Raw genomic sequence first — 12,148 nt, 5'->3', positions numbered from 1 at the left:
AGTTGGGTCTATGGCAGTAACCAGTCCAGTCTAGTACAGAAACCAGTCCAGCTCAAAAACTATTCCAGTATAGAACACAATTCAGACCAGAAACCAATCTAAAATAGTCTAATCCCAGAATCTGTCCATTTAAGACCAGACTAGACCAGTTGGGTCTATTGTAGAAACCAGAAGCTCTTCCTAAAGTCAGTAAAGTCTATATCGGAATCCGTCCATTTTAGAAACTGTTTCAAACCATAAACCAGTCTGAAACGCCCCATCCATTACAGTCCTAAAAAAAGTCCATTTAACACCACACAAGCTGGACCCATTCCAGAATCCAGTCCAGTCTAGTTCATAAACCAGTTCAGTTCAGAAAGTAAACCAGTCTGACCAGTCCAGTCTAATTCAATCCAGAAACCAGTTTAGCCTAGTTCATAAACCGGTACAGTCCGGAATCCAGTCTAACCAATCGAGCACAATCCAGTCCAGAAACCAGTCGAGTTGAGAATCCAGTCCAGGCTGGTTGATAAACCAGTCTAGACCAGTCCTGTCCAGTATAGTGATTAAACTGAGCGTGCACTCGCACTTGCAGCACTCACTTCCAACACAGACCAGTCAGAGCACATCCCAGAATTACAGCGTTACCACGGCAACCATATCACACACAGGTGAGACAAAGGGGGATGAAATTCTCTTGTGCTCGGCTCACGCTGTACGACGTGACCTGCAGTCAGCAGCCAGCGATCACATCCGCACACGTCGGTTAGAACAGGCTCATCAATTAAAAACCCCCAGAGCTCCGGGTTCCTGATAAATCTCGAACCTCAGCACCGAAACGCTGCACGGGGGCGGAGCCAAGAAAATGACAAATCTTTAGAGCACAATCCCTGGGACCATGACACCAATTATTGAATAAATTACAGCTACGTCTGTAATGTAACTTTTATTTAGTTAGTTATTTTTATGCAAATGTATAAGACGAAGGATTTAGTGAAACGGTTCTCCAGGGACTTTTTGGAGATTAGATTGTGGAATGTAAACCAAACGAATCTATTGTGAAGAAGCATGAGAGGAACAGAACATCTGAGCGAAGGTCGAGACGTTTCCCCCTGAAGCTCCACAATATCATGAGGAATTTGGGCAAATCGTTGGCTCTCTAATCCTCCGCCTGGCCTTCGAGAGCGCAGCGCAGCATTCCAACCCCCTACAGACTCGAGCGCTCTCTCTCTCTCTCTCTCCAAGCCCCCCTTCTTCCCTCCTCCGCTCACGTACACACACCCTCCACCTCTACCTCCACCTCTATCTCGGCTTGGAAAACAACAGCAGAGCTGTTCATTTAAGAAAAAGAGAGAGCGAGAGAGAGAGAGAAAGAAAGAAGAGTGAAGGAAATTCCTGGAATAGTTAAGAGTTAAGACATAGACGACTGAATGCGCAGTCACACAATTGGCATGTTGAGCCAAGAGTGCCCTTATCAGTGAGTGAGATAATTAACCCAACCCTAAACACACACAACCCCAAACATGTACACACACACTTCCCTGATCATGCACTACAGTACGGCTCTTTAAAAAAAAAACTAAAAAAAAAAAAAAACCACATCATAGCTGCACATCACATTGCATATTGTTTTGTTTATGCGCAGCATGCACAGACAAAAAAAAAAAAAAGACGAAAGAAAGAAAAAAGAGAAAAGTGCTCATCTGAGCAACCCTTCCCCCATCGTCCTTTCTCCTGCTCTCTGCCCTCCAGTAACACTCTCTCTCTCTCTCTCTCTCTCACACTCTCTCACTCTCTCTCGCCTCACTTCCTTCCTCTTCTCTCCATTCCCTCACTAATCCCCAGGCTCTGCTGGCAGAGCAGAGCAGAGTGAACCTGCGCACAACCTACAGTACAACATCAACACTGTCTTTCTGAAAGCGTCCTGTTTACGCCGTGGATCAGAGCTGGACGTCAGCGCGCCGCCTCGCCACGCGTTATCGGACCGACCGTATTCAGTATCCTGTATTTATATTTTAGCTTCGCGCTGAAGTTGCAAAGCAAAATGTAGCTGTAGTTTATCACTCGCATCTCGAAATCTTTTAGACTCGCCATGACTTCTGGGAAGCCGGTCCATCACAGAGGTCAGGCAGGCGCACACACACACACACACACACACACACACACGCATATTCACACATTCACTCACACCTAGGGGCAAATTTAGACTCGCCAAACTACCTACTGACTTGTTTTACAGAGGATGGAGGAGACCTGAGAACCAAATTAAACCCACATACTGCACACACACACACACACACACACACAGACACACACACACAGTCTGTAAAAAGAGTGTGATCTGATTCTTTCTGTACTGCAACAAAAAAAAATTGTTTCTCAGAAATTTCTCAGAACAACAACAACAAAAAAAAGGTCGATACACTATTACACACAACATTGGAAACAACTGATACACACTTACAAACAACAGAAACAACAGCAACGAAAACAGTCAATACACACCAACAAAAAACAACAGGGAGATTCACACCCACAAACAACAACAACAAAAACAACAAACAGTCGATACACACCCACAAATAACAACACAAACAGTTGAAACACACCCAGAAACGACAACAAACGCAAACAGTCGACACACACCCACACACAACAAAAACAAAAAGGCAGATTCACACCCACACACAACAACAGAAAATACAATTGATCCGCACCATAAACCAACGCAAACAGCCGATACCCTTCATAAATTACTGTCGAAACACACCCGCAGACGACAACAAGAAACAGTCGACACCCACCCGCAGACGACAACAAGAAACAGTCGACACCCACCCGCAGACGACAACAAGAAACAGTCGACACCCACCCGCAGACGACAACAAGAAACAGTCGACACCCACCCGCAGACGACAACAAGAAACAGTCGACACACACCCACGCACGACAACAAGAAACAGTCGACACACACCCACGCACGACAACAAGAAACAGTCGACACACACCCACGCACAACAACAAGAAACAGTCGACACACACCCACGCACAACAACAAGAAACAGTCGACACACACCCACGCACAACAACAAGAAACAGTCGACACACACCCACGCACAACAACAAGAAACAGTCGACACACACCCACGCACAACAACAAGAAACAGTCGACACACACCCACGCACAACAACAAGAAACAGTCGACACACACCCACGCACAACAACAAGAAACAGTCGACACACACCCACGCACAACAACAAGAAACAGTCGACACACACCCACGCACAACAACAAGAAACAGTCGACACACACCCACGCACAACAACAAGAAACAGTCGACACACACCCACGCACAACAACAAGAAACAGTCGACACACACCCACGCACAACAACAAGAAACAGTCGACACACACCCACGCACAACAACAAGAAACAGTCGACACACACCCACGCACAACAACAAGAAACAGTCGACACACACCCACGCACAACAACAAGAAACAGTCGACACACACCCACACACAACAACAAGAAACAGTTGATACACACCTACACACAAGAACAGAAAAGACAGTTGATACACACCCACAATAAGAAAAAACTGTTAATACACACCCAAAAACAACATCGGAAACAGTCGATACACACCCACAAACAAACCAAACAATTTACAAAAGTTACCATGGCAACAGTGATCAAATGGGATCATGTGACTGACAGTCTGGTGTTTAGCCATCTTTAAATCAAACTGAATTTCAGGGGCTGAAAAAGTCTTATTGTGCCCTGGTGTCCCTACTACTACCACACACACACACACACACACACACACACACACACACACACTGAGCGTGTCTTTATCAGCACCATCCCCCTGATCAAATGAAGCATTTTGTCTCAGAGAAAGACACACACACACACACACACACAGACTCAGCAGGACAGACAAACACACCCCCCAAAAAACACACACAGAAGCTCCGTAAGGGTTAAGCCTTTCACAGCCGTGGCGTATCTCTGATGTCACCGCACAAACACAGATAAAAATAGAGTGATGAATCTCTTGAGACCCCACACACGGACTTCCTGTGTGTCATCTTGCTCAGAACTTTGATTGATCGGGGCCATTAAATCGTGTGTTTACACAGATCGTTCCTGAACACACACACACACGTATATATATACACACACACACAGACACACATACCGGGCCTCGCGTTACCCGAGTGCCGAGACGAAAATCGATCGCTGTACAATAGCTGATGGTGTGGAAAGTCTAAAAGACTAAAAAACGCTCAGACGTCCGGCGGAAACACGACACGACAAACACCGGCTCTTTACGTTAGCATTAAATGGCATAGACGTGCAGCGCAAAAAAAAAAAAAAAAAAAAACGTAAACGCCGCGCGGTTCGAGGATGTAATGTATCGCTCTGGAATGTGTTAAATGTCTGAGCGGGTCAGGTTTAGTTATTAACGCATGATTAACACTCTGTCGACTTTTCTTTTAGCGGCTTTAACATGAACAACTCGTCTGCGTGTGGAACGAGAGCGCTGTTCTTTTTTTTATGCTTTCTTCGTTCCTTTTTCTAAAAAAAGGAAAACAAAAAACACTATTATTCTGGTAACAAGAGGAAGACTTTTCAAGATTTCAACATTCCTAGCTGCGCGTCTTCGAGACGACTTGTTCTCAGACTTGACCGACACTCCAGCTCTCTCAAACAATCAGACGTCTATTCTACTTCAATCTAATCTACGGAGGAAACAAACACTAGTCATAATTACAGCAACACATCTTGGTGTGTACATTTGCTCATGAATCCAAAAGTGTCTGTTTACTTCCTGGATGTCTGTGTGTGTGTGTGTGTGTGTGTGTGTGTGTGTAAACGATGTATATTAACTAATTAAATAATGATTAACTCCTTCTCTGCTAAACGCCTGATCCCTGCACCCGGTTAATGCTCTAAATGAGAGAGGAGGTTGTACATGGGGTCTCGATGCCCCTCCCTTCCTGCTTCGCCAGGGTTAAAAAGCTAAAGCGCTCGAGCTAACCTCGACATTATCAGGCCTCGCGGCTCCCCTCCCCCACGCGACTCCCCATCCAACACTCCAACAGCTATTTCTGGCTTAAAGGGCCACGGCTGCCTGAGGAAGAAAAAAAAATGGAAAAATAAATTCGCAGAGTTTATTAAATAATGCTACAGAGACGCCGAGGTGCATGCATCGCCTCTTCCGTTCCGGGAAAGATCCTCTGTCACTTCTGGATGCTGATTGGCCACCAGAAGGTGTGGGTTTGTTTTCCGACAGCAGCCAGATGCGCTCGTTTAAATGTTTAAGGATACTTTATCGAACGGGTTTTATTCATATACCTGACGCCAAAGTTTTTAATAAGCATCAAGCATTTAAAAATATAATAATAATAATGTTAATCTTGGTTATTGGCATTTTATACTTTTATAAAATGCATTATGACACTGTTTATCTAAATCTTGATTAGCGTGAACATGTCTTGTCTAGGATAGTAATAATGATGAGGGTTTATACAAGCCTTGAAAAATTTTTGGTTAATCAAGCATGACCAGACTAGACTAAAAGAAAGAAATTAAGCAAACAAATAACCTAGAAATAAAACGCACACAAGCCTAAAAAAAATAAAATAAAAAATCCAAAAACGCCAATTTTCGCTTCACACCACATGGCTGCACATCTCCTATTTTTATATCAAAACCTCTTTTTAAATTATTTTTTTAAAAGATAATACATTTTACAATCCCACAACCGCTCCCGCTAACGTCCTCCTGTATCTGCAGCTTTGAAGCCACACCCTGTTTTGTCGTTATTTTCATGAACGCCTTGTTCCTCGCTCTCGTGGTGTGAACGCCGCCGCGGTGTTAGACGTGAAGAAATACGATGCAGCTATAATTTCCACACAGACAGATGTCTGTATCCGCAGGCTCGGCTGCGCTGCCTTAAAGCGAGACGAGCTTAAATTCTGTACAGAACGTTTTTACGCGCAGTTTAAACCCTGATATATAAACTCGGCCGGGGCTTATCTGGGAAACCTCTGGGGCTCTCTGCTGTACCGTGATATGAACCTCGGGTCCTTCGAGCCAGAAATGCGAGAATAAACCGTTTTCTCTGAAGTTCTGCTCTGCTTCACCTTTCGGTGCTTACTGGGGAATTATGAATTTGTAATTAAAATTGACTGTTGCATCCTTCAGGTTGAGAAATAATTGTAATTTGTAATTTAATACGCTTATACATTTAATAATAACCAGGTCTATTTAAGCTGCATTTCACATACAATAACATTTCCATTTCCTACTTTTCAACATTTTTCTTTTACACATTTAGTTATTTATTAGCCCAGCAATACAGTACATTCATGTTATTGTGACAGTTAAGCGTTTCCTTTGACTCATCAGCCTTCCTCGTTTAAAAATCTGCAAACCGCATATGTTCTGGAGGAAAAACCTCTACAACCACAGGACGTACAGTTTCGGCTTTTTAGACGTCATTTAACGAGAGCGAAACTGAAAATATATAACTTTCTCTTCCACGTTTCTTAGAATAGTCCGGCATCACCCGTCGCAAACGGTGAACGCTGGGTCGTTTCGTTCCGATCATGTTTAAAACTGTAAAGGCCGTGCAGTTAAATCATTTAAGGTGGTCGTATTGAAACCGCATCGAACCCGGATCGAAGCCGGATCACAGTGCTGGAAGTCACATGTAAATCGACTGTGTGTTTGTATTCCTTCTTGTTTTCAGTTGTCGTATGCAAAAGACGGTTGCACAGATTTTGCATGCTGTTTTTAATTTCCTGTGATGCTGCAAACTTCGGAGTTTGTGTGTGTATGTGTGTGTGTGTGTGTTTGAGACATCACAATATGTTTTGGTTGTCAAATGCGGTTTGGAGGCGGATGTATCCACATTTGGGATAGAATGCGTCTCAGACTTTGTAAACAGGTGTAAGCGCAGATGAAATGTAAATCTCCTGTGTGAGCCCGACACTAAACTCGCACAACTGCTACTTTTATTACCTCATTGTGTTTTAACTGCTCTTACATGTTTAAACCTCTTATGACTTCACCTATAGTAAAATAGTTAGATGGAATCCGTTCTTAGACTGCACCGACGAGCCCGAGTTACTGTTGTTTACTCATAAATGACCTGGATAAATACTCGTATGATAACCAAAAAAAAAAAAAAAAAAGACATTTATTCACACACAAACTTATAAGTGAAGTCACGCTGCAATGAAGCTCGCTAATGTATTGCGAATATATAACATAACGAGTTGTTGCGCCTGTTTGTTACTTGTGGGTGTGGCCCAGGCATTCTCTGATAATGTTCGTTTATGCATTTCTTCATTAATTAGTTGCTTTGAGAGATATTTTAAGTAAAAAAAGAAAAGAGTGTTATGCTGTCGTCGTGAAAAAATAAATAAATACAAATTACTGACAAGTTGTTGTGATGAAGGTGAGTTACAAAGTTGATTGTTTTGCTAGAACAGCATGTCCCAAAGTGATTACCTCCTTTTATACCACAATAAAACTGACAACCATTTAAAAAAAAAAAAAAAAAAAGACATTATGTTTATGCACTTATTTACATTTAACGTTTTGGAATTTCTGTTATGAAAGTATTAATTATTTTCTCTCTCTCTTGAAATTAATAAGAGACAAAAAAAAAAAAAAAAAAATGCAGCAATATGCAACTATAATGGGAAAACCACAAACAAACAAACAAACAAACAAAAATGTCAACTGGACACCCTTAATGCAAACTTGACATTTTTTAAACATGGGTTGCCGTACATTAAAAACAAAAAATGTTTTTCCATGTTTGTATTGTCTAGGGTTTAAACAAGCCTATTAGACTTGTCAACTTATGTGACCTCATAAAATACGAGCCCCTGCACTCTGTCACTCAGCTGTGCTGCTCTCTGGAGGGGCGTGGCTCAGCAGCATCTCATTTACATAGATACCGAAACAAGTCGTTTGAAAAAGGAGTGAAACAGAGGGAATGCGTTTTCTAAGATGTGTTTCGGCTGGGTCATTAATGCACACAAACACATACACACACATATACTTTGAAAGAGCTCTAAGGTCAAATATAGGACAGTGGAGACTAACTCGTCTTGGTAAAGAAAACTTCCCCATACCAACGATCACACATGTTTTAAATAGACACTACAGTCAGCGTTCCAACCGATTAGAATCGAGACTTAAGCAAGCCTTCGACCGCATGTTTTTTTCCGAACACTGCTTAAGAAGTTCAAGGTGGATGAATGGAAAGTTGCAAAGCACTCACGTAGTCATGGAAAGCCTTGGCTTCACTCGAGTGTTCGCAGTTGTCCCTTCTCTCCGGCGCTGCACAATAGAGATCCCAGAACACACTAAAAACACAAAAAAATTAGCCATTATCTTCTTTTACAGCTATGTCGTGCCATCTTCTTACACCGATATATCAGAAATATATCACAATAGATCATCATACAGACAAATCACATCATTACACCTGTACTTGCTAACAAATGAAGATGAACTGTGCGTCCCATTGGGCTGCTTTTAGCTGAATGATGCTGATTCAGCTCCATCGCCTGGTTTTATTTGTGTACTCGGAAAAACTGTTCCTGGATTTTTCAGGAATACCATAACGGAAGAGATCTAATGTACGCTGAATTAGCTTTATGCAAGATAAAATAAAATAATGAGAGTGAGAAGTGGTAATGTTGTCTAACAAGAGAAATGGACGTACCACCACCAGGAGTGGAGAAAGCCTGGAGGTTCACCAAGCGTTATGTTCTTTTCCCATCTGATCTGAAAAATAAAAAATAATAAAAAGAAAAGACAATGGAGTGAACTTTCCTGCAAGATATAGTGTCGTATACAGGATATTTGACATGGACAATACAATAACAAGAAGAAGAGTGGATTTATTATTTATAAATATTTGTTTATATTTAATTTTTTTTAAAGTCTTCTACAGTCTAGTTCAGAAGTATGCCACTCAAGTAGTATGTCCTACCTTTTACTAAATTATAAAATAACACACACACTCACAAATTAAAAGTGTCCTACATACAGAGACATCATCACACAAGTGTTTGATTAAAGTCTGGGTCAAAACTGTCGCTTTGACCGAGAAATAACTTCTTGAATCTGATCAAACTTTTCTTCATTTAACTTTTTTTTAAGCCTGTGTTGGTGTCATCCTTTCCATCCCCCCTCTTATCACACGAGCTGGACATCTTGACGTAATCACAGGCGGGTCGACCACAGAAAGTATACGTGCACGCCCAGAGAACAGCTAAAGAGTAAAGATCAGGACTAACAAGTTGTACATTTTCACAAAAAAAAAAAAAAAAAAAAAAAAAAAAGAGGCTCAGGGAATAATAAAGACACACGTGGTACTCTTATCCATTTTGGCTCCATCCATGATGCTATTGTGTAATTAGAGTGAGTAATTACTTAAAGCAAACAATACACAACATCATCATGCACTAAAAATATAGCCTACGTAAATATTTATCATATTTTATTAAAGAAATATTACCATAATATAACAGTAATAATTGGAACATGATGTCTTACTTTAATGAAATTGATAAGAGTGAAACTGATAACATGGAAGGAAAGATGCACAAAAATTAAGGGTTTTTTTTTGGAGTCAGAGCAAACCGATTATCAATCAATTAAATACGTCCCACCCCCTGTGACTAAAATGACGACATCCCATGACTTCATTGAGATACGCTGGTAAAAGGCTTAAAGGATCATTAGAATAGACATGACGTACAGACAAACTGTATATTTCACAAAACGTTTAGACGTTTGGAAAAAACAGCAAGGTGAAACTTTACCTCTGATAAGAAGGTCTGTGCTGATTTCTGAGCTCCAATGTGTAACAGGTACTCATAGACATATAACGCCAACCTGTAAAGGAGTTTAAAATATCACTTTAAATTTTTCAAATGGGTCTGAAAACATATTTCTAGATCATGCACAAAAAAATGCATACAATCGGTTTAACATCAACATTCATTTTAGTGCACTTTTCAATTGGGTGTAAAATCAAAAGAATTAAACAAAGGATCCACAATCATGAACAATACAAATAGAGTGAAAGTATGTATATAAGGTCTTTCTTTAATTTTGTACAATTATATCTATGAAGTAAATGCTGGAATTAAACATTGATCTTTTGCAATTAATAAAATTTTCCAATTAATATGCTATATAATTAATAATAAGTCACATGTTTGTATCAACCATAGGTTTGCTTAATATGCTTAAAATCATTAAAAGAGTTTATACTCATATTGTACAAGAATTCAATTAAATAATTTAAAATAATCCTGAAATAAACAGAAAAAAACTCATTTCTAAGCATGTGTATATCTAAAGCTCGATAACCGCACTACACTAACCTACTAAGCAGTATGATTAAAGCAGACCTTACCTACGCATGCGCACTACTCTCCCCACACTATTTAGTACGATAGTGCGCAGTAGCCCAGGTAGAGCTGAGACTACCCAAACACACTGCCATACTCGCGCTTTAATTCACTTTCCAGCACTATTACGCTTTAACCAGCCGGACACAATGAACCACCAGAACCGCAGCAACATATTTCCCTGACCCTTAAATGAATAATATAAAAAGAAAGAGTTTTATCGCTTACTTTTCCCGAGCCTGGCCGTCCGACGGCACCGCCGCGCTTTTCCCTTTAGGGAACATGACTGCGCTCTCACGCGCTCCTAGGCAACGGCTGCGAGTCAGAGCGCGAGCGGTGGGAGGAGCTCGGGCAGATACCACGTGACAGACAAAGGGCTCGACCAATTAGGACGCGAGTTGCAAACTGAATGAATCTGTTATGCAAAAAAGGATAGAAGATTCTCATTGTGCACGAGAACGGAAATATAATACTGTATATAAAGTATTAAATATAAAGATTTGATTTTAGTTGATAAAACTAATGTGTAAATGCATAATAATTTACATTTTTACATTTACAATATTTTTATTTTATATGTAATAATTAGGCATAAAAATGCTGCATTGCAAAAATGTCCAAAAAAACAGACACGTAGACAGTTTTTATAACAAAATATTAAAATTAAAATGTTTTTGATTGTAAATGTGCAATATAAACTGTATGTAGCACATTTATTATTCTCTCTCTCTCTCTCTCTCTCTCTCCCTCTCTCTCTGTGTGTGTGTGTGTGTGTGTGTGTGTGTGTGTGTGAGAGAGAAACATTTCCTGCCCCACAATGCCACCTGCTGTCAAATCTAAGCTAAGCTCACCACATCACCTTGTGAATACATACTGATAAACCACTTTATAGACAAAAGTATTTGTTCAAACTTTTAAATTATTGAATTCAGGTGTTTTAATTAATCTGGCCCCTTTTCCACACTGAAGAACAATCTTAATGCTTCAGCATTCCAAGACATCTTGGACAATGCTATCCTTTACTAAACTTTGTGGCAACAGTTTGTTAAGGGCCCTTTTCTACTCCACCATGACTGAGCCTCAGTGCACAAAGCAAGGACTATAAAGACATGGTTTGATTAGTTCGGTGTGGAAGAACTTGACCGGCCCGAACACAGAGCCCTGACCTCAACCCCATCGAGCACCTTTGAGATAAACTGGAACGGAGATCGTGAGCCAGGCCTTCTCGTCCAAACATCAGTGCCTGACCTTATAAACACTCTACAGAATGAATGGACACGAATTTAAACAGAAACACTCCCACATCATGTGGTCGGCCTTCCAAGAAGAGTGGAAGCTGTTAGAGCTGTAAAACCAACTGGAGGACCGACTCCATATTAAAGTGTATTTATTTGGATAGAATGTCATTGCAGGTTCGGCCAAATACTTTTGTTCATATAGTGTGTGTGTGTGTGTGTGTGTGTGAGATCTGATTCTGATAGAATATCTGATTCTAATGGTTTCTATAGTAACAGCTCATTCACATCAAATATTTAAAAAATATTCAGAATAATACATATTCTTATGTATAAAATTAGTTCAAGATTTGTTTTTTAAGTAATAACTTCACATATTGCACACTTTAATGTGTTCGCAGAAGTAGAAACATCCAAACGTTGTTTTTTGTTGTTGTTATTAACGTGGAGGAAAATTTGGAGAGGTGGAGGTATGCT

At 40.5% G+C, this 12,148-nt stretch overlaps 1 protein-coding gene across 2 annotated transcripts in view; it reads right to left on the bottom strand.

The window, feature by feature from the left end:
* The window catches only part of ssbp3a (single stranded DNA binding protein 3a), a 33,132-nt gene extending 22,389 nt beyond the window's left edge, over positions 1 to 10,743 (bottom strand). For both annotated transcript variants that reach the window (XM_053486692.1, XM_053486693.1), the window contains exons 1-4: positions 10,665 to 10,743; positions 9,843 to 9,915; positions 8,738 to 8,799; positions 8,291 to 8,375 (exon numbers count right to left, since the gene is read on the bottom strand). In XM_053486692.1, coding sequence (XP_053342667.1) covers positions 8,291 to 8,375; positions 8,738 to 8,799; positions 9,843 to 9,915; positions 10,665 to 10,720 — 276 coding nt within the window. In that variant the 5' untranslated portion in view covers positions 10,721 to 10,743. The remainder of the gene's footprint in view (positions 1 to 8,290; positions 8,376 to 8,737; positions 8,800 to 9,842; positions 9,916 to 10,664) is intronic.
* Positions 10,744 to 12,148: the final 1,405 nt, after the last annotated feature.

This window comes from Clarias gariepinus, chromosome 25 (genome assembly GCF_024256425.1).
Source record: "Clarias gariepinus isolate MV-2021 ecotype Netherlands chromosome 25, CGAR_prim_01v2, whole genome shotgun sequence".
Classification (NCBI taxonomy): Eukaryota; Metazoa; Chordata; class Actinopteri; order Siluriformes; family Clariidae; genus Clarias; species Clarias gariepinus.
Note: the sequence above shows the minus strand (reverse complement) of the source record. Positions and strands in the feature narration are given on the sequence as shown.